The 23,363-nt window shown below is 39.2% G+C and overlaps 1 protein-coding gene across 1 annotated transcript; it reads left to right on the plus strand.

Moving 5' to 3' along the window:
• The first annotated feature begins 1,556 nt into the window (after positions 1 to 1,556).
• Positions 1,557 to 2,333, plus strand: LOC139710872 (carbohydrate sulfotransferase 9-like). Its single transcript, XM_071622795.1, has one exon. It carries the CDS (start codon positions 1,557 to 1,559, stop codon positions 2,331 to 2,333), a length of 777 nt encoding a protein of 258 aa, XP_071478896.1.
• The last annotated feature ends 21,030 nt before the right edge of the window (positions 2,334 to 23,363 follow it).

Genomic DNA, 23,363 nt, shown 5'->3' on the forward strand with positions numbered 1-23,363 from the left:
CCCCTTCACTCATAAAAGAACAGTTAATCGATTACCAGTGACGTCATCGATCATAACCCTTTGACTAGCATTATGTGTAATTCTACTTAACGAGTTTATTGATAATTCCCAACTCATAAGAATGTGGGATTCTCATAAGCTCACACACTTATCATTTCTAATAGACCTCTCTCCAGATCTACCGCAGAAAGAGAAGTTACTGCGGCAAGCGACAATTAGGGTAAGTAAATAGCCAAGGAATTGTTCATGACCAGCTCCTGCTCAAGAAAATCATTATGTTATTATAAGCCTGTGCAAATGATATGCTATAATGTGCGTTGGAGTTGATAGTATTGGCTGTATGAAATCTAATTCAAAATAAGTTACGGTGCTAGGCCTACCTTTAAACCAGTGAAACACCTTATTCTATACATGTACAAGCTCTTTACATATTACACCAATGATCATTGACAATTGACTAAGGAAGCAATACATATTACATTTTATGACTTGTAGTTTACTATCTTTCACATCTTTAACAGTATAATTTGACAAAAGATGTACACCTTGTATCCTGTAGTACAGTTTTTTGATGGAAATCATTGGATTTAGTTGTTGTTGCTTTGTTTGTGCGTCTGTTTCTTACTCTTGTCTTTTAGTGGACTTCTAAACCCTTTTTAACCTATTTTATTGATCCTTTTGTCAAGAGGGGCCCACATTATACCAGCATTATCTTCTCAGTGACTTCCTCCATTTCTCGCACGATGCAATGGCCTATTGTTTACTTCATGTTTATTACTTCAGTACTCATTACAATGTATCGTTACCATAAGGTTTTGATTATTGTTTACTCTGTTCAATCCACATTGTCTTGAATATTTTTTTTTCTGTCAGAATGAAAATTTGATGTATTTTTCGAAAATGGATATAAATTTGAATGAAACTGAATTGAACTGAACTTCTACACACTACAAAACTACACAACTCTCCACAAAATAATGGCTTTTATACACACGCACATCACTCACCATTGCAATAATAATCACATACTACTTGTTGGTACGCATGATCGCCACCCAGTCGCAGCGACATATCATTGTTCTGTTCATTGCGTTGCCTGACTTCACACTTCTAATAGACAACTTTACCTTCATCAACGTCTTCCAAGTATACTTACTTAGTCTCGTGCATGTAGTTGTTAAAGTGAAAAGTTGAATGAAATTGAAACAAACTGTGCCTTTCAGATGAGGTGGGTAGCTACTATTACATTCGATAACCCATGAAGATTTTTTTTTTTCAGTTCAATTTAAGTTCAATTGACGTGTATATCCACTCGTCTACAAAAAAAAAAAAAATATATGCATAACACAATTACTTTTTATCTTTTGTAGAAAATAGAGCCTGCGTAATAAAAGCATCTTGAAGTATTATTACAAAAAAAAAAATACATATATATCTTTATTATTACTTTTCTTTACATTTTTATCTTTCAGTCACCTAGGTTTCATAGTCCAAACCCTTCCCTGGATGAAATTCAGAAAAGACGAAAGGAAAACCTTCTGGCGGCCTGTGCAGCCATGGGACTCAACACTACATTCATTCCAAAAAGAGACCTATTGAGTCCAAGCCAGCTCTCCAGCCTACAAACTGTGCTTGCAGTACCCAAATCCAAACTCATCTACTGCTATGTGCCTAAAGTGGGCTGCACCAGTTGGAAATCACTTCTCCTCCAAATGGAAGGGCTGGACGCAACTGGGGATTCTCATAAAGCAGTGAGGACCGCTTTCCGGAGCCTCTCAACTTTTGATAGTGAAGGAGTGAGGGCGCTCTTCAGGACGCATCGCAGCTTCATGTTTGCGCGGAACCCTTTCTCTAGACTGCTATCTGCCTATCGTGACAAGATCACCATGGACAATAACTGTCATTGGCGGTGGTTGCTACTAGCGTGGCTACAAAAGTCAGATCCTGTCGTTGCAGCTACCTACAACGCGAAGTTTAAAAACTTCACATTCACACAGTTTGTAAAATTTTATCTGTCTTCCCAGGAAAAGGATGAACACTGGCGGGAAATGCATAAACTATGCTCTCCTTGCTTGCTTCACTACGACTTTATTGGTGCGTTTGAGACCTCAGAAGAGGAAACCACACACTTCTTAAGATCGATAAACGTCTCAATGCAGCTGCCCCGTCTACAGAAGAAAACAAACAGCTCAAAACCAGCAGAGCTCCATGAGTACTACTCTCAGCTTCCTGTCGATCTTCTGCAGAAACTGGTCGTTGATGGCGGTATTGTGACGGACATGAAGATTTTTGGTTACGACGTTCCGGAAGTCATCAAAGAGCTACTTCCATAGGATGAAACAATAAATGGTCCTGCTCTTTCTATGAATACGTCTAATGTCATCTTAGTGTTGGTGTTATGATCACGATGACTGATTACTTTAGATACGACTGTATTAAAATAAGGACCACTAATTTGTGCAGAGTATAATTATAATGACATAAATCATCACCGAAAGGCAGCTGCTACTTCACTTTGGAATTTTGCAGCTTACACGTGATCCAGAGGGAATAATCATCCCTCTACATGACAGCATTAAAACTCCTTTGTCGTATCCCTTCACATCAGCTGAAAATTCTCGCTTCTGTTCACGGTTTTATTGCTAATTGTGCAGCACATGTTAAACACTCGATTTGACTACGACAGGTTAATTTGAGGACCTCCCGAAATTATCTACATTTTCCTTACAATTATTTTGGCCGTGAGGAGAATAGCTGTATGACTTTCGTTCACAGACAAGTGATAAATGTATGATTTGCGACCGGGAGCCAATCATAATGTATGTTCAACAATTCACACACACACACACACACACACACACACACACACACACACACACACACACACACACACACACACACACACATACACACATACACATGGCCGTATGCAGGAAAAGCAGCGGGATCGAATAACTTGGTCAATGAAAGGGGCAAGAATGATTGTTACATTGGACGAGAGATCGTCAAGCGAGGAAGCGAAGCGGGGGGGGGGGGTACCCCTCCTTGCACACAAGGCAGATTTTGCATTTTAAGACTGAAATTCTACAATCTGGTGCACTCTTTGGGGAACATATTTTGCGAATTTTCATTAAAAATAAGAAAAATTATTATTCAAGTACATTACGAATGGCTAAATTGTGGTATATATCCGTGTGCGTGTCTTCAATGTGTACTATTATGTCTTAGGAACTGAAATGAGCAGGAAATGTTTCACAACATGGTCCAAGTCGAAGTGCACAACAGCTTTACATAATCTGGACGGAGTGAAGTCACTAGCGAAGGTGTGGATTTAGTATGAATTCACAGCAAATAAAACAAGTTCTATCAAAGTATTTGTAATGATTCAGGAAAAGACGATGCAACCATGTATAACAGCTATCCAATTCCTTAGAAAAAAAATTACCGTTTTGAGAAAATCATTACAAACAAGAACCACAAATCGAGGATGGATCACTGCGATATCAAAAGTTTTCATCAACTGATCTAATTTCATATATTGTTGTGACAGAGATTGTGACAAACTGGTTCGCTAATACTTTTCAACAGTAGGGAAAGTCTAGTGTTATTCAACTTGTGAAACGAGAGAGAAAAGGGGAAAAAGCTGGAAATGGAGCCAGCCCATTAAAAATAGCAATTGTCTTGTCTTTTTCATTATTTTTTCTTTCTTTATTTATTTCTTATTCATTTATTTACATTTTTTTGGAGGGGGAGGGGGGAGGGGGGAGTCCATGAAGGGTACAATGTTGTAATGAAAAAAGAAAGAATGATAATTTGTAACAATCTCTCACGAACCGGTAGCGAGACAGAACTGCCCTCTCCTATCATTTCACCTCTTATGTCATTAATGCAACACCCTATACCAATACATCCTTGTAGTTGGCATATGGATGGTGCTATTCGTTCTGTCGAACTCGTAGACCTTTTTTTTTTTACTCGTGTCGGACGTGTGGGCCTTATCTATCGTCTCATGGGCCTTTTGCAAGTTGTGTCGGACTCGTTAGCTTTATATCTAAAGTTTCGGACCCGGGCATTCTTTGCCTAGTTTTGAACTCGTGTGTCTTGTTTGCCTAATGTCGAACTCATGGCCAGGGTTTCATGGGCCTTCTTATATTTACCTATAGTGTCGAGCTAAAAAAACAAACAAAAAACAAAACAAAACAAAAACGAATAAACAAACAAAAAACATCCCACTCATTTAGGGCTCTGATTATGTTTTCTCTTTTACCAGGTTTTTGCTGGATTTTTGCAGTCTGGTTGTTTATATCGTATTCTGTTTGTGTCAAGGGTCTTGCTAGACTATTTCCAGTCAATTTGTTGGTAAGTTAGCTGTATATTTAAGCAGTTGAATTTTGTATCTTGATACTGTAGACTACTTCGTATTGCCATTTTCAGTGTCCAGTGTTGTACACTTGCTTCGTGCATCTTGTATGTGTACTTGCTTTGTACTTTCAATGGCACCTTTTGTTGCCACACCCTTCACATGTGTATGTCAATAGCATCACCTCCACAGCAATGGAGGGGATTAAGATCTGGCGTCTCTGGAATCTCTTCTTTTGTATTCCTCTGATTGTATCTCTCTTGAACGTGAACCATGTATTCATGCTGCCAATTGGTGCTTGTAACTGTAATCACAGTCTACTTTCCCCTGTTCACAGGCTTGTCAGACACTGTGCTAAACCTATTGCATACTATAGCAACACATGTGCATGTTTTCAGTTAGCCATCCTACTGTCCGGTGTCATTCAAACATGTACTGAAGTTGATGTAACGCAACATGCTAATGAGTACTGCAGTAGTTTTCAACCGAATCGTATTACATATGATGTACATGCCCTCCAAATGGGAAGCCCAGTCATCTACTTCCTTTGACTGTTCGGAGAAGGGTATGTGATCTTGGGATTGCGCAGCAGCGGCGTACTCACAGGGGACGCCGCAGGCGGAGGATCCAAGGTCACAATCCCTCTGTGATACTTCCAGTGGGTCTCAATTTGGTTTATGGAACGCAAGATCCTTGACGAATAAAGTTGATGCAGTGTCAACTCTGATCATAGATAATGATATTGATATGTTAGTCATCACTGAGTCATGGCTTTCAGGTGACCAGAGGGATGAGCCTACCCTTGCTGAATTGAAATTATCCCTTCCAAATTTCAATATTATCAATCATCCCAGAAAGACATCTAAAGGAGGTGGTATCTGCGTCCTGTATAGGTCTGCTGTGCTGTTGTCAATGACATTCACAAAATTTTGTCTTTCGAAATGTTAGATCTCACGATCCATCTCACTTCTTCATCTACTCTTCGGGTTTATTGCATTTATCGCCCACCCCATTCCTCTCGTCACACCTTTACCAGCAACGGCTTTCTTGATGAGTTTTTAACTCTCCTTGAAAGTGCTGCTGTTGATGTTCATCCAACCATTCTTCTTGGTGACTTTAATATACATGTAGATGATTCTGCTGATAGTTTCGCTCAGTCTTTTCTCAATGCCGTTGAAGCCTTTAGGTTTCATCAACATGTTCAGGGTGCCACTCACCAAGCACGCCACACACTTGATTTAGTCTTCAGTAGGAAATCTGAAGATATTATTTCCCATATTACTGTATTGCCATCTTTGCCATCTGATCACTTTGCCATTCTTTCCGCCATTAATCTTAAAGGCCCACCAAATCCTAGAAGGAAAGTTAGTTTTAGAAAGCTTCGCAATATTGACACCAACTCTTTCCGCCATGATATTAAACAGGCTTTGTTGATTTCCCAGTGTACATTTTGTCCTACAGAAGCAATTTCAATGTATAATGACATGCTGAGTAATCTGATGGGCAAGCATGCCCCTGTTAAAACCGTGACTGTTACGATCAGACCCAATGTCCCTTGGTTCTCTGATGAGATTAGGGAGGCCAGGAGGCGTAGGCGTCGTGCTGAACGTCGCATGTTGAAGTTCGGCATGCAGATTGACATGGACCTGTATCGTCAAGAATGTGAGTTGTACTACAGTCTGATCACTGATGCAAAGTCCCAGTACCTGAGAAAAGAGATCGCCAATGCTGACTCTAAACGACTATTCAACTTCGTGAAGAAAGTGTCCACCCCTTCTGGGTCTTCTATTTATCCTGAGCATTCATCCGATTCTGAACTGGCGCACAGGTTCAGTATATTCTTCATGAAGAAAATCGATGATATTGTGTCTTCCTTTGCATCTGACGTTAACCATATGGAGTTATCCGTCCAGGATCCTGGGAACTCTTTGAACTGTAACTGAGCGAGTTTAGGCCAGTTACTGATGCTCAGCTTCGACGTCTCATCATGCTATCTCCACCAAAATCTTGCTGTCTGGACCCTCTTCCAACTTGGCTGCTCAAAGAGTGCCTTGATGAGCTGCTTCCGGTTCTAAAAACATCATTAACACATAATTGTCATCGGGTATAGTTCCAATACCATTCAAGACATCTCTTGTTTCCCCTCTATTGAAGAAACAGAACCTACATCCCGATGTCCTGAGCAATTACCGACCAATTGCCAATCTGCCATTTGTGAGTAAGCTCCTTGAAAGGATTGGGTCTACACAGCTGATGTCTTATGTTGACAGTAATCATCTGCTTCCTACAAACCAGTCAGCATACCGCAACCTCCACTCAACAGAAACTGCCTTGTTGAAAGTGCTCGACGATCTCCTTCTTGCTGTCGACAAGGGCATCGGCTGCTCTTCTTCTTCTTGACTATTCGGCTGCGTTTGACACGCTCGACCACACGTTGCTACTGCAACGACTTAGCGATGACTATTCCATTACAGGCACTGCCATCCAATGGATCAAGTCATATCTTCAAGATCGCAAACAGAGGGTGATAATCAATGGGACCTGTTCACGTCCCAGTTCTATCAGCTGCGGAGTTCCACAAGGATCCGTTGCCGACCCCCTTCTCTTTATCCTCTATACAGGTCCGCTCACCAGAATCATCAATTGTCATCATGGAGTCAACTACGCTATTAGTATGTACGCTGACGACACTAAAATTTACATAACTATGTCACCTGGCGATAGGATTGCTGCTGTTAACTCACTGAGAGAATGTCTAAACGACATCAAAGCCTGGTCCACTGCCAACAGACTCCGTCTGAACGAAAACAAGTCTGAACTCATCCATTTCTCATCACAGTTTAGGAGCACAGTTCCTCTATCAGATCTAACTACTCAGGATGGGGTTATAAAGGTCTCTGACTGTGTTAGATGCCTTGGCTTTACTTTGGACAAACACTTAACTCTTAAACACCATATCACAAACATCTGTAAGTCTGCATCTTGGGGTATTTTCAAAATAGGGAAGATCAGGCGTCTGCTTGATCAATCATCAGCTGAGCGGCTCGTCCATGCCTTCGTCTCCTCTTATCTGGACTACTGCAACTCCCTCCTTGCCGGCCTCCCTCTTTCTCACATATCCCCTCTCCAACATATCCAAAAATCAGCCGCTAGATTAGTCTTTTGTAGGCGACATGACCATGTATCTCCTGTTCTCCGCTCATTCCATTCCCGAATTACTTTCAAGATCCTACTTCTGACGTACAAAATCACACGTAATCTTGCACCCACATATCTTCAAAACCTAGTCTCTCTTCGCTCCTCCTCAACTGCCAGACCCCTCCGTTCATCTTCCTCTCTCCAATTACTTCATGGCCCACGTAAAAACCCGTTATGGTGACCGAGCCTTCTCTTCCATTGCCCCCACTCTTTGAAATAAACTCCCTCTGTATATTCAGAATGCCCCATCTGCATGTTGAAGCATTTCAAATTCTTCTCAAAAGTCACCTGTTTAATTAGTTGTATTTTTTTCCCCTGGAGGCGCACACAGTCAGTTACTAATTATTGTATTGTCGTATCATATGTATTTTTCTTCTTTTTCCTTCTTCTTTTGTTACTGTTCATATGCTGGTTTTGTTAATGCTATTGTGTTGTCTAGTCTTTTTGTATGAATATCACAAGTGCGCTTAGAAACACCAGTATGAAGCACCATATAAATGCAATTATTATTATCATTATTATTGTTATTATTATTATTTTATTATTATTATTATTATTATTATTATTATTATTATTATTATTACCATTATTACAAACAATGGTGTGCTGTACTATGACGAACACGTGGGCCGTATGACTCGTGAGTGTCGGTCTCGTGGGATGATCCCGTTTTTCCACTGACCTTTATGTAGATAAGCGAGTTCTTTCACTGTTCCTTCGCAACAGAGTACCGGCATAAATTAGTTCTACCGCCCTCTAATGGTGGGGAGTATCCATGGCAATAAACCTTCATCCTCGGAGCACCTATTTCAACACGTCTCTGTCCAATTTCATGAAAAGATTTACAAACATTTTGGAAGTTATAAGATAATGGAAGTAGCCACACTAATACAATGTATCTTGGAAATTTACAAGTTACTAGCTGGTGCTAGGCCGGTATGCTAAAATGCGACAGTGGAAACCACATTCATTATCGTATATTGTCAATGGTAAAACTGGTTTTTGACAGGATACCTCACCCCCTAGTAAACGGTAATGTCTTACCCTTTACCTCTTTAACTTCTTTTTATCACTTCTACAGCCAGTGGTCAATCTTTCTAAAGAATTTTAGTCATATGAAATCCTCAAAGTTTCTCATTTATACGATATTATACATTGATGTATTAGTAGCAGTATTAATTGTGACATAATTTGTAGCTAGAAAGGCTTTTACATTTTGATTATTTACCATGTTTCTAATAACTTAGTATCATCATTTTCTCATTACTGATGATACAAATACTGCTGCTATACTGCAATTAGAGCACAAACAATTTCAAATACTTCCACCACAATTTGTATTACTTCTGCCAAATCTGCAACTATCAAGCAATACAACAGTCCTTTCAACGAGAACGACGACAGTACTATTGGTACTTTCAGTATAATTGCTACTACTTCTACCATTACCACCATCACTATCACTACTACTACAACTGCTGCTGCTACTACTACTACTACTACTACTATCTACTACCTACCTACCTACCTACCTACCATTGCTACTTATGTAATACGCGGTATCAAACCACTACTGCCACTGCTCCAAAACATATCAATTCACAAGAAAGGTGAAATAAATGCCTTGCAGAACAGTGCAAATATTATCAAAATGGGATAAGCAATAAAGTAGTTATGACATTCTGAAATTTCAATTTTTTTTTGGAAAACTCTTCTTGACCTGTCGTTATGAATATTCAAGTCAGCAAGTTGATGATGTTGTGCTCTAACAATTTCTTATTAATTTCACATACAGAAGGGACAAAAATCTCAAAATTAAGCTGTATACAAGTAATATATAACTTGCCATAAAACCACCCAAAGAAAAAAAATTTTACTTGTGATATATTTTGGTATGGGAATATGTTTTTACTTGTATTAGCTATATAAATAATTGTTAATTTCATATAAAACATACATGAAAAATTGTGAGAGCATGACATCATCAACTTGCTCATTATCTTCCTTATCTCTTATCCAATTTTTGTCATATTTGGAACGTTCTGTAAGGATTTTTTTCTCTTTCTTTTGGATGTCATTTGTTTTTTTCTTGGGGGGGGGGGTGTTGATTTCCTCTTTAAGTGCATTTCTTTAACACTGCCACTAATACTAATACTAATGATAGTGTCATACGACCAGGAATTGATTCCACCTCCCTGATACGACAGAGAAAATCCCACACATACTAGAAAAAAGAAGTATGAAAAAAATGAAGAAGAAGAAGAGATGTACAGTGTATAGGGGAGATAAAAAGCGGAGAATGGAAGAAAAGAGGGAGGAGTTAGAAAAGAAAAGGCAGGCGAATAAGGAAAAGAAGAGGAGAAGAATGATACAAGGAAAAAGAAAGAATAGGGAGAAGAAGAAAACGAAGAAAAATGTTGCCACGGCATTGTCATTATTATCACAAATTAATGGATAGATGACTCGAATCGATGGATGGAGCGTACACAAATCGGGAAGAGAGGGAGAGAGAGAGAGAGGAGAGAGAGAGAGAGAAAGAGAGAAGAGGAAAGAGAGAGAAACCACATGGTATCATCCTGACACAGGGCAAAAATCAGAGTTCAAAATATTCTCACGTTTTCTTTTTTTTTTTTCTTTTTCTTCTTCTTCTTTCTTATTATAATGGGAGATTCAATTTTGGGTGCCGTATGTCTTTATGCAGCTGTACTGCGTGGCAGGTGTTCCAATAGTCTGTTGTCTGGTCGCTGCTGTCAAGTATGTGTTCCAATTTGGCTTCTAAATTTGTGATAATAATCAAAGCCAAGTTGTATTTTCTCCATTTTCCGCAAAGATATGAGAAAGATACAATCAAGGTTAATATCTAGACACGGAACAACAAATATGACGCAATGCGAAGAGATCATTAATTACAATTTGTACTTATGGTTTTATAATTTCTCCTGAAACATTTTGTGTAGGTCCGTGGTTTCTATAAAAGTTAAACACCATGACTGGAATAAAGGCTACGCACAGGAAGGTAGCGCACGGTGCTGGTGTTATTACGGGCGATAGCCATCTGACGCTGTAGAGGGGTGGGTAGGAACAAAAGCGGCTTGATAACTTCACTCCCAAAGTTCGCGATAAAAAAAGTGCCTGCGTCACACCGCTGCCTTTGTCCGATGATCCTCCAGCCGCGGAGATTGGAAACAATTGAGGGGCTTTTCGTTACAGAGATCGAAACTCAATCGCGGAGGTGTGAAAAGCCTCTTTCTTCTGCAGCTCTTTCTCTCACTATTGGCCCTAGCTGACTGGATACACTTGCATCTTGAGTGTCTTGGAGCGAGTGACAAAGCTCCTGGGATTGTACGGAATAGGGTCTAACCATCGCCTTTTTTTGTGTCTGCTCAGCTTTTTCCAAGCTTGTGATCGCATGCATAGAGGAACGAGAAGAAACGAAGTTAGTGTGTCATAGCGGGATTGCACACAGCCGTCACCGGGGAACTTACGGGGTTATTTTCTGGCCGTCTGTCGTTGCTTAGATCAGAAGTCACAGATTTATGCGAGGAAGTAATAACATTGAAGTCGACGTTCGTTCCACTTATTTTCCTTCTCATATTTGATGATGTTAACAGATTCCAGTAACAAACGTTGAATGACCTTGTTAGATGCAGTGGTCCGCAGCCCTTTGACGAGCTGGAGTTTTTCGTCTTGATAAATCCACTTGTGGAGGCAGCCAAGACGTCAAGACCACTTTCAGGTTTGTGTGAAACACAGTTTGCATTGTGATGGTGGTAACATGAACCAATAGCAAGAGCTGTTACGGGTGGATACACGATTACAAATCTCAGGAGTTTTGACCTCGTTATTTCATAGCTCAACACTTATTTTTATGTGTTTTCCTTTCACCGCCTTGTTCTTTTACTTCTTATTCTTCTTTTTACATCATCCTCCAACTTGTTATAAAATCTTTAGTTCTTGTGCTCTGAAGTCCACTCTTAATTGGAAAACATTTGCTTATTGAGAAGTTGTCTTGTGGTAATGGGACTCCCTGTTTCTTTTGCTAATCAAAGAACTTAACTGTCCTCCTACAATAGCAATGACTGTGACCGCAAAATCTCTAACTATAAAGAATTTAATTCCCCTTTTTACTACCATTTTGCTGCGCATATAGGGCCTACATGTTTATCAAAAGTGTACTGTTGCAGGAGGGCCTATATGTGTAGACATAGAGAGAGAGAGAGAGAGAGAGAGAGGAAGGAAACAGATCAAAGAAAGAAACAAGAGGAAAGACACAGGAGTACAAAATGCGAGAATTTTCTCCTATCCCTTTAGGCTCTAAAACTCTTACGGTGATTCAATATCTTTTAAAGCTTTCAGAGAAGTGAGCGTTCTGAAAATAACCGTTGGATATTGATAGTGCTGTGGACATGCCAGGAGGATGCTCCACTAAATGTAAGTATTTGGAAATGCAGGACATCATAATGACAGCGATGTCGGATCCCTTCTTCCCACAGACATTGAAGGATGCAGAGATCAATGTTTACCTCTCTACCACCGAGGAGAACAGTGAACGCCCACAGATAGGGAGGTGGGGGGGGGGGGGGAGGGTTCCACCTCGTTGTATAGGACTGTATACTCGTCGTACAGAATATAGTGAAATAAAAGTCTGCGTCCATATTCCACTTGTGCGAAAATGCTCATGAATTCACATCGTTCTTGGCCACCCTCTCTTCCTTGACAATTTCATGACAGGCCCACATAAGTGTGTGTGTGTGGTTTTTTTTTTTCTTACAATATTACTTGAAAGCAAATGTCTAATGAAACTAATCCTTCTGTTTGTTCGAATGCTTGGATTGACGTAAATTCGTTCAAAGAAACTACCATATTACGTCTTTATCAGGACATGCTTGTGGCTGTTGCGCATAATTTTTATGATGAATTAGATATCCCGATTTCTCCACATAACAAGCTGCATGACGTGGTTGCAATGACCCCTCTATAATGTCTAAGACCCCATAGTTGTTTTGGCAGCTCATGCAATCTTTCGAAGCCCACATTCGATGAGCAAGTCATCGAACCGGAAGGGAAAACTACATCAACTTCTTTTTTTTTCCTCTCACTATACAGAACTATGATTTTATCCCTACCAAGTATGGAAGTGAAATTAAAACAAATTGAAATGAAATCAATACCAATACATTGACTAAAGAAATGTTACCGCAATATACCAAGTGTCATTTTATTTATCATCTAAATCTTACGCCCAATATATCATTGATATTTGATGTTGTCTGAGTTATCTCTTGGGAGGTAAATGGGATAGAAGTCTCAAATAATACCATTGATGACACCGCGTTTATTACGATTTAAAGGACAAGTTCACCTTCATAGACATGTGGGTTGAGTGAATGCAGCAATATTAGTAGAACGCATCAGTGAGAGTTTGAGCAAAATCGGACAACCCGTTAAAAAGTTATGAATTTTTGAAGTTTCTGCTCAGTCACGGCTGGATGAAAAGAGTACTATAGCTTGTGATGTCACATGAGTACAACGATATAAAGAAAGAATAAAGAAAATTCAACATATTTCCATTTTTCTCGCATAACAAAAGAACACTCGACTTCTCTCTTTAAGAAGGCAGAGGGAATAATATTACCCTTAACATACGTCTGCAGCAAGTCGAAGAAATGTGCACTTTATTCAAAAAGCCAAGTTTTGTGAAATTTTCTTTTTATTTTCCTTATATAGTTGTACGCATGTGACATCATACACTGTAGTAGTCTTCTCTTCCAGCAGTGACTGCGCAGATATTCGTAACTTTTGAACGGATTGTCCAATTTTCCTCAAACTTTCACTGATGTGTTCTACTAATATTGCTGCATTCTCTAAATCCTTATGTATATGAAGGTGGACTTGTCCTTTAAGCTCAATGCCTCTATATGGGAGATCAGTCTTAAGATGTTTTATTGCCCTGTAAATGATGACGAGCGAAACGTTCTAGACTGACCAAGGAAGTAAATGTAGTACTTAGTAAGCGAATTTGCACTGAAATAAATACAGTATGACCAAGGAGGTACTAGGCCTCCTTGGTATGACAAGCCTCTTTTCTACCAAGGACTTGCCTTTCCTTTCCGCCATGGTGTTGGTGTGTCTCCGGTTTCACGACTACGCCTTCTCCATCCACTGATCATTATGCAGACTTTAAAAGCATCCACTAATCATGCATTCCTGAAAGAGGAAATCCACCCAAAAAATAATGAGCTGCAATAGAAAGAGGAAAAAAATTCCTTACAGAACGATACAAAAAAGACAAAAATCGTATAAGAAATAGTGAAGATATGATATTTTGAAATTTCAGATTTTTTTCAGAAAACACTTCTTGACCGGTCCTTATGAATAGGTACCCAAATGAACGAGTTAATGATGTCCTACCTTCACGATTTTTCATGTATGTTATATATAGAATTCTAGATAAATTTGTTTTTAGGTATTTTAGGTTTTAGGTATTTTGGGTGGTTGGAAGGCAAGTTTCAAATTTATACAGCTGAAATACGAGATTTTTCCCATTTCTGTATTTGAAATTGTTAGAGCATTACATCATCAACTCGCTGATTTGAATATTCATGACTGGTCAAGAAGCATTTCCCCCCCCCCCTAAAAAAAAAAAAAATGAAATTTCAGAATGCCATAACTTTCTTATTTATTATCTGATTTCGATCATTTTTTGCACTGTTCTCCAATGACTGTTTTCTCTATCTTATGAAATTGATAAAGTTTTGAAGTGAATTTCTTCTTTAAAGGTACCCAGCGATCATGCAGACTTTGAAGGCATTCACTGATCGAAATGTGTTAAATGCATCCACGGATCATGCGGACTTCAAAGGAAGCCAAAACCCAAAGAGCAATGTGGATTGAATGAAGGCAGCAACATTAGTAGAACACACCAGTGAAAGTTTGAGGAAAATCGGACAATGGATGCAAAAGTTAATGATTTGACAACAATATAAAGAGAATATAAAGAGAATTTTTAAAAAATTCATTTTTTCATGAAAATGACACCTTCCATCAACTTGATATTGACATAAAATATGTTAAGGATAGCAATCATTCCCCCTGCTTTCTGAAAGCGATTAGTGAAGTGCCCTTTCATTACGCTAGAAAAGTGAAAGTATGTTGAATTTTTTTTAAATATTTTCTTTATATTGTCCACACAACATGATGTCATAAACTCAAGTAGTTTTCTTAGCTAGTGGTTCCAACACCAAAACTTCTAAAATTCATAACTTTTGCATCAATTGTCCGATTTTCCTCAAACTTTCACTGATGTGCTCTACTAATGTTGCTGCTTTAACTCAATCCACATTTTTCTTCAAAGGGAAGTTCCATTATAATTTATGTTTGATTTGACTGTCATGATATATTAAATTAATCAAAAGAACAATCAAATTTTGATGAAATCGGAAGAAGAAAAATTAGAGTGTTGCATCAACACATTTCCCTATTTGTCAAAAGCAAACATCCCCACCAAACATTAATATCGGTCATACTCACAACACCAGTTTGATGATGAGATCATGTTATTTCGTCATTAGTCACTCCTTGACCTGCGCACAAATCTTTACCACCTCTCTTCATTTAACCAAATCTGAAAAGAAGTCATGATTATCGAGATATGAATAACTTGACAATGTAGAGTCACAATGACTAAAAAAAAAATGATTGTTTTGTAGGACGTGTGGTATAGATCTGCTGAATTGTTAACAATACATATTTTTCTAGATTGTTTGCATAGCTTTGGAAATGGTATAAAGTGAGGGGTGGTATACGTGTTATTACATTTTAAGTTCGTTGCCTTTCTACATGTTGACCGCCGTGACTGAATATGAATGCATGCGACTTCTGAAAATTCATTTTTGTGTGATTTCAACCTTATTTGTCATTTAGTAATGCTTCCCATTAAAGGTGAAGCTGCGTGTTTAATAGGACCTCTATACAGGACTATCTTGTATTCATAAATGATCGAGTTGAATTCACCTGTAATTATGTGTGTAGTCTCCTAAGTTTTTAACACTCACAAGAACATCCTGTTTATGTGACTTGATGCGAACATTAATATCTTAGTCTGTAGACTGGAGTGACAATGTCACAAAAAGTTAGCCTTTCCTCAAATAATAAACGTCTGCCTCGTCAATGTTTACAACTTTTGCTCTGTCCCAAATATTTGCCTCGCTATTGGGCTTTCGCTGTCCTCCATGTTTCCTATCCACAAAAGGTCATGACTGAAAAGCCGCAAGTAATACAGGAAGGCCTCTAATTGCCAACAAAGTCAAGAAGAGACACAGATGGAGCGGAGTGAAATAGAAAAGACGGAAATGTTTGGCAGGATAAACCGCTCTGTTTTTCCTCGTTCTGCAGTCCAAACCATACAACACTCTGTGGATGGTATGCTCTTCACGTTTGAATGTATACGATCAAAGCAAGAAACGTGTTTTTCACCTAATAGGATCTAATGTGTGTGAAAAATCACAGTGCAATATCGAAAGCAATTGTCAAAATATTTTCGGATTTGAGTGTTATGGGGAGCGGTGTAGGCACTTCCATACTGATGAAATATGTTACCTTAAAAAAAAAAGTTTTCAGTATGTTTGCAATTTAATGATCTTTAATTTGCAAAGGTTAAACCATTTCTACACGATAGTTTAATGGGTATGTAAATCTCAAAGTCATTACACATTCAAAGGTCAAATAAACCATACGAATGTGATCAACATGCCACAGCGTTCTAGCAGAGTCATTTAGCCTGTGTGAGAGTATATTAGGCCTACATTGTTCATCTCCTTTCGCAGGACCTTTTTCGTATAGTAGTACCCTTGCCTTTTGTCGGGTTTCTCGCTGGTTAATGGTACCGTGTTATGTCCTAATGAAGATCTTCTCACGGAGAGCACTTTCAAAAGTTAATCTTTTTTACAAGTACATGTAGGAGAAAAACTTTATGACCAAAGTTGTGTATCATCACCTCCACAGTACAATGAGATGAGAAAAATTACACACAGACAGATCGAGAGATACCGCGCCACAGGTGAAAAAAAAGAAGATGTTTAGGAAGGATAGCAATAATATAGCTCAATGGTTCCGATGCTTTTTTCTTCTTCTTTTATTTGTGAATGGGCATTCAAACGTCCAATACATTTTATAAATTGTTCACCTTAAACTTGTCTTTGTCCGTCTTACCCCAGTGTCACCTCAACAGTGTGATCGCACGTACGATATGATAGAACCTGGCACACCCCTTCCGATGAGCTACTTAACCCTATAACCAGAAAAGCCATCGCGATTTCTGTTGCGGTTTTCTCATAAGCTCTCTCCATCACTATTACCAGCGGCATTCCAGAGAAAAAAAAAAACACAACAACAACAGCCCGGGGTATAAAAATCCAGGTCAAAGCCCGAATGTGAGTTTAGGAACCCATCAAGACGAAAAGAAACCAGAGAGAGAGAGAGAGAGAGAGAGAGAGAGAGGGGGGGGGGGGGGGGAGAAACTCTACCCTTCACTCATGATCGTGAAAAAAGACATCGGGTAACATGACTGTGTGTGAGCTAGTTGCAGTTAGCAAGGAGTCGAACGTGCCAGAACCAACATTGGACATTCAAATTTGTAACATGTGCTTCTTTAAAAAAAAAAAAAAAATAGGAAACATACAATGTATTAAACTTGTTGCATAAAGTTTGTATTAATTCTCTTTTGCGTAGCAAAACAAAAGCTTATAATCCCACCTTGACTTCGCTAGCCTTTAACAGATTAAATAATCCCACCTAATGTTGAAGATTAACGGATCTCAAGCCAGAACTTTTGATCACCTAAGAATCGGAAGATATTGGAGGAGGCACCTACATGTAGAAGGGTGGAGGGAGAGAGAAAAGGGAGAGACATAGTGACGAAGCAGTGAATACCTCGTCTTATTCTGCCTCCCATGAACAGCGATGTGATCTCTTGTCGTGCACAGAGAGGTCGTGCATTTACTCGTACAGTACCAGGTGAGTCTCACTCTCTGCTCGCATAGATTTGATATGCCAGTCCATGCTCAACTTGACTTCGTTAAATTTGAGTAAATCAGATCACCAGGAGAGAGAGAGATGAAGTCTTCTTGAATTCAGACGTAAGGTTTAAGAAAAACATGGAGTTTTCGGTTACTCGCAAATTACAAAGGTCAGTGTAGATCATGATCATAATGCCCTTTCCTCACAAGTAGCTTACTGATCTGTCGTTTTAAGAGTGGAACTGTAAAAAAAAAATAGATTATCTTATTCTGTTAATTGTTAAGTTCTTTTTAGTGTCCAGCTTGAGGCGGAGGAGTGTAGTTGCTAAACTATCACAACCAAAATATGATTTTAAACAAACTAATGGGAACAGTAAGGTGTGACATCAACCCCTCTTCATTTTGTAATACTGTGCTAATATTCAAAATTCATATTCAATTTATATTCTGACCTGTCCACAGTATGATGAGCAACAATACTTTTTGTGTGGTACACCGGATTTATTGAGAAACCTATTATGCTGATGTTCATTCGTCCCTATGTGTTTCCAGTCATGCCAGTGAAACATGTCAAAAAGTTCTAGATATGTGCGATTCTTGAGATTGTCGCATTTTGTCTGCTGTGAGATTTGATCACCAACTTTCCCGTGAGCTCGAAATCACTCATAAAACAGTTACAGTACCTGAAAACACTGGTCATTGCCCTCCGTTGAATCTCCCTGCTGATGTGAGGGTGAAATAGTTCCTACACCAGTTGCGCCGTGTCCACACCAGAAATGTCACGCAGTTTTTTGAGATTTTTTTTGTTTTGCAATTTCAGACCAGTTACTCCAGTAGACAGTAGACTGATTCAAAAGCTTGGAGCTCCGGGACGCTCTTTCATTCGGAATGGGACATTATAGAATGTTGAATAGGACTAGCACCTGTCACTCTCTTAAATACGATCATACATTTGTTTGTTTGTTTGTTTGTTATTTGTTTTGACGCGAATGCTCACTATTTCCATTGAATTTCGACCGACACTGTTTCCCCTTTTAGAGCATGACGTTGATTATCGGTGAAATCAAAGCAATGGTTGGAGGGGATTGAACAGACTACGTCCACCTTTTTGAATTCCATGGGAATATTAACTTAAAGGAAGATGCATGCGACCCGAAACTGTCTGATCGTTCAGTCGGGATTCTTTCAGCATTGACCTCTGAAGAGCAGGATTTTGGGGGCAGCTGCTCTGGCAGTTTATTCTTCTCAGACGAAACAACAATTCATGTTTATTCTTGCATTCCTCGCCTCGGTAGCGAATAGCGATGCTGAGAAATTGAAGTGCAGTCGAAATGGCAGCATGTTGTACAACCATTGTGCTATTTCAAGTTGCCTTCTCCATATAGTGTACCTACATGAAGCAGGATTCATAACGATTGGATACGGGTGATATGAACCTCCGCCAACCTTCAAGCAACGCGCTATGTGATGCTCTTGTCTTGTTCTTACTCCTGCTAACAGTAACACTCCTACTTGTCTTTACGTCTCACGTTTCATTTAGTTCAGTGTTTTAGCCCTTGTCATTCGCTTGCAGCCCGAGCTTGCAGCTTGCTCCTGAAATTGTGGAGGTTGGTTACATGACGAAAATATGACTCACCTTGTTAAAGATGTGTAAGCCTTTGATATGTTAGCTTCCCCATGAGTCTACCAGATTTATGGTACACAGATGAAATTTAGTATCAAGATTTCACTGCACTTCAAACAACCGGTGATTTGGCTCAGTTGGTAGCGCGTCTGCCTCCAGATCCAAAGAACCCGGGTTCGAAATACCCATGTCTGAAACTGAGCGTTATCATACCGTCCCCTTGGTGTCCCTCGGATAGGACATAAACTGGAGGCCCCGTGTGTGAGAGAGTCACAACTCATGCTCGAAAAAGATCCCACTTCATTCATTCATCGCAAAGAGCAGGGTGCATAACCAGGTGAAGTAATCCCGCCTGCAATGGGATTTCACTGAAGATCAGCTAGGGCAGCTGAATATGGACTATCCAATCAGCTTCTCAGATGGAAAGATCAAACAAACAAACGGATGTCTCAGCGTATATCGACAATATCTTGAAACCATTATTATTCTTGACCTTTTTATTCCAGAATGTTCAATGCGTCATGCAGTCGTCTTTTAAAGCAGTAATTAATCCCACGGCAAATCTCACCTCACACCTAGACAAGGAATCAAGTGATTCTACGTTAAACTTGGCAAGGATGTATTTCGCACCTGTACGTACTTCCTTGGGCTGGGCCAGTGAGGTGGCTCAGTCGGTACTAGTATAGTGCGTCTGCCTTGCAATCAAATGACTCGGGTTCAAGTACCCTTGACTCCGGCTGAGCAAAGTTGTGAGTAATCATGGAGCTGCAACACAGATCCATGGTGTAATCATACTGTTCCCTCGAGTAGTAAAGAGGCCAAAACACAAAATGAAGGTCCGGTGTGCGAGGGAGTCACAACTCACTCGTGTATAAGGTCCTATACCGACTTCCTTGCAACAGGAATGTGAGTATTCACCTTCCTGCTCGCAAAGAGCAGGGTACCTGCGAATTCCAGTGAAGTTTGTCTTCCCGACATAGGCCTACCCATTCCAGAAAACGGGAATGATGCCGACCCCTGGTGGTTCACCCCAGGTGACTAGTAATAGCATGAAGCTCCTTAGTAATAGTCAGCAAACAGTATCAACCAACGCATTGTGCCGTACCAAGGAGGTAGGCCTATACTGCAGGCTCGCCTAGTACCTCCTTGGCCATACGAAGAAGTAGGTCCTACGGTACAAGAGGCTTTGAAGGGTTCTACTTTGTTAGAGATTTCATGTTGTTTTGCCAGCTGAGGTTGTAATCACCCAAGTTAAGGACCAAGACGACTCCAATGAAGAGCTGGTATTGTACCACCGTACATATGAAATCTGCTAGGATTGATGGACAAGCCGTGCTTCAAAGATAATTTCAGCAGTTACAATCGTAAAGGATATAATGATCACCGTGACAAAAAGCACATAATCATGTCTGCCATTGCTTATGAAGCATTTGGCAATTCCGAGATTGGACATAATTACGTTGCGTGTAGAGCAATTAATCAATGAAGTCCAAGGTAAAATCATCATTACTTGAATAAATACACCTGGAGATTCAGGAGAAATGTCTTTGGTTTTCTTCAATCTAATTTTAATGACTTTGATTTTATTCAACTATCATATTTCAGTGTCATGTGTTTGTTATGTCACATGATTGTCACGTTTAATGAGGCTAAGATATTGGGTCACCGCAGTGGTGTTATAGGGCATGCGTGATGTCATGCTACGATCTGTTACGTTATGTGGGAAGATGTCCCCAAGATATTTTTCTGCAGCTTTCAGTGAAGTGCACGGGATGGATGACGTAGAACTCGTGGCTGTCTTTGCGATCCTGAATGTCGAACAAATAGACATCTTGTATCTCAATCACAGGCCGTTGTCATTACTGAGAGATGCATATTGTTCACCGAGGCAGAGTTCTGGTGTGTCGATCAAAATCTCCGGCCAGCTGGAAGGCCGATATGATGTTGAAAACTGGTCGAGAGGGCCAATGTGTAGACTAAACCAAAATAAAAGCATAGAGAAGAGCTTTGTTGGAACATAGCGTTTGCCTGTCTTGAAACTATGTAGAAAGTCACTCACAGATCATATCTTTCCACTTTTGAGTGAAAGAACCTTTATCGTTGAAAACCTCTGTTTCTATTTATTTCATTAACCTCCAAATATATCATGTGGAGTCTGTGAAGTTAGACACATTATTGTCAATAGAACACACCAGTGAAGTTTGAGAAATATCGGAAAGCGCGTTTTTGTCAATGAAGTGTGGTTATTGCACTATATGACTTAAGTTGGCTACAGCTCACGACAGTAATGTCACACTAATCGAAGAACATAAAAATAGAATTGATCAAATGCAATTTTTTAGCACAATGAAAGAGCACTTGACGTCCCTCCTTCAGAGGGTATGAGGAATAGTGTTACCCTTGACTTAGTGTCAATAAGAAGTCGAGGGAATAGGTACTTTTCCACCAAAATATACAATTTGTGGAATTCTTTTTATATTTTCTTGGCATTGTTCAACTGCTGTGACATCACTAATTGTTGAAGCCCTATCCTGAGGTTATTTATGCAAAACTTTTGAACATACTGTCCGATTTTCTTCGAAGTTCTTCGAAGTGAAGTTCCTTCGAACTTCACTTCGAAATTCACTGAACCTACCCACATGTTTGGGGTATATTCCCCAGAGCCAGAATCAGTGTCTGTAACCGAGAAAGGGGAAAAATACAACGAAGACAACGTTGCCAATCTTTGCAGCTGCAACGTCTGTTCTTAACTGCAATAAGTGGGCGATGATGATGTTATCGGATTGTTGACCACAAATCTGTCGTTTTGTAGTACTACCCTCGTCTTTTTGCTGGTGACTGAAAAGGACTTTGAGGGGTGGATACTGAATTTTTTTCTGAGAGATCTCTTGAAAGGTCTTTTGTTCGGTGGAGCATTTCTTTGTCACAATATTGTGGTGATCAAGTGTTGAGTGATGCTGTGGGGAGATTACGGGATGCAATATGGAAGAGAGGGGAATAGCGAAAGAAGAAGATCGTATTTAATGGCATGGAAAAATATAAGAATAAAGCGATAGCGAGAAGTACAGTAAAGAAAGTAGGATAGGTGATGGATAACTTTACATTAAAGTACTTTGAAAAGGAATTATAAGATGTATGATTAAGTATTCAAAATCTTGCAATTTAGTTTAAAGAATTGTTGATTTGAATGAATGGTTGTTTGATTTTCTTCGATACAATGTAATGAACCGTTTTTTTTCTGTATCTAACCACTAAATAATGGAAAATGAGAAAAAAAAATTAGTACATCTGCCACGAAGTGTTGTCAGGTTGTCCGTAGGTCTGTTCGTCTGTCGTAATCGATTTTGTGGACGACGTAAATTAACCGTTCGAGGTATTCAAATGAAACTTGGCATTAATGAATGTATGAGTGGACGAAGCTGTGCCATTTTTGGACCACACGCTTAGTGCTAAAATTTCATCATTTCCCCCATATATCTGCAATACTGAAATATATTTCCATGAAACCTTGTGTATACATGTATATCAGATTAAGATTCTCATAGGAAAGTTTTGGGCTATAAGGTCAATGGTCAAGTACTAAAAATGTTAAAAATTCTCTTTTCCCCGGCATATCTCTGAAATAGCTCGAGGTATGTTCATGAAACTTAGTACATCATACATATCTTTGTATTGCCTGACATTGATTCTCTATGGAAATTTTGGGTCAGGATGTCTAAGTACGAGGGTCACAAATCAGGTTGATAGGCTAAAAATTAATTGCACTATTTCATGCTGAAGTTACTTTATTTTCATCATATCAAAAGCCTGAAATTAGTAAATGAATATATGCTTTCTTTAAAGGGATAGTACACAGTTTCGGATGAGATGGGACTTCAGGTTTCCAACATTTTTTTAATGATTTTTTAGATAATGAGAAGCCTCTTATATGAAATATGAAAGAGCGTATAATTCTTAAAAGAATTCAAAGTTTATTTGATGGAAATTAGTTTTGAAATGGCCGAGATATCGAAAACAAAGCGATCCTAACAAAAAGTGGGACCCACCTTTTATCAGGATAGCTTGTTTGACTTTGTTTTTGTTTTTTATACATCTCAGCCATTTGAAAATCGATTTTCATCAAATAAACTTTGAATGCCTCTTGGCATGGAAATTGGTTTTGAAA

The sequence above is a fragment of the Diadema antillarum genome, unplaced genomic scaffold (genome assembly GCF_040938485.1).
Source record: "Diadema antillarum isolate AM-2024a unplaced genomic scaffold, OU_Dant_1.0 seq00001581_RagTag, whole genome shotgun sequence".
NCBI classification, from domain to species: domain Eukaryota; kingdom Metazoa; phylum Echinodermata; class Echinoidea; order Diadematoida; family Diadematidae; genus Diadema; species Diadema antillarum.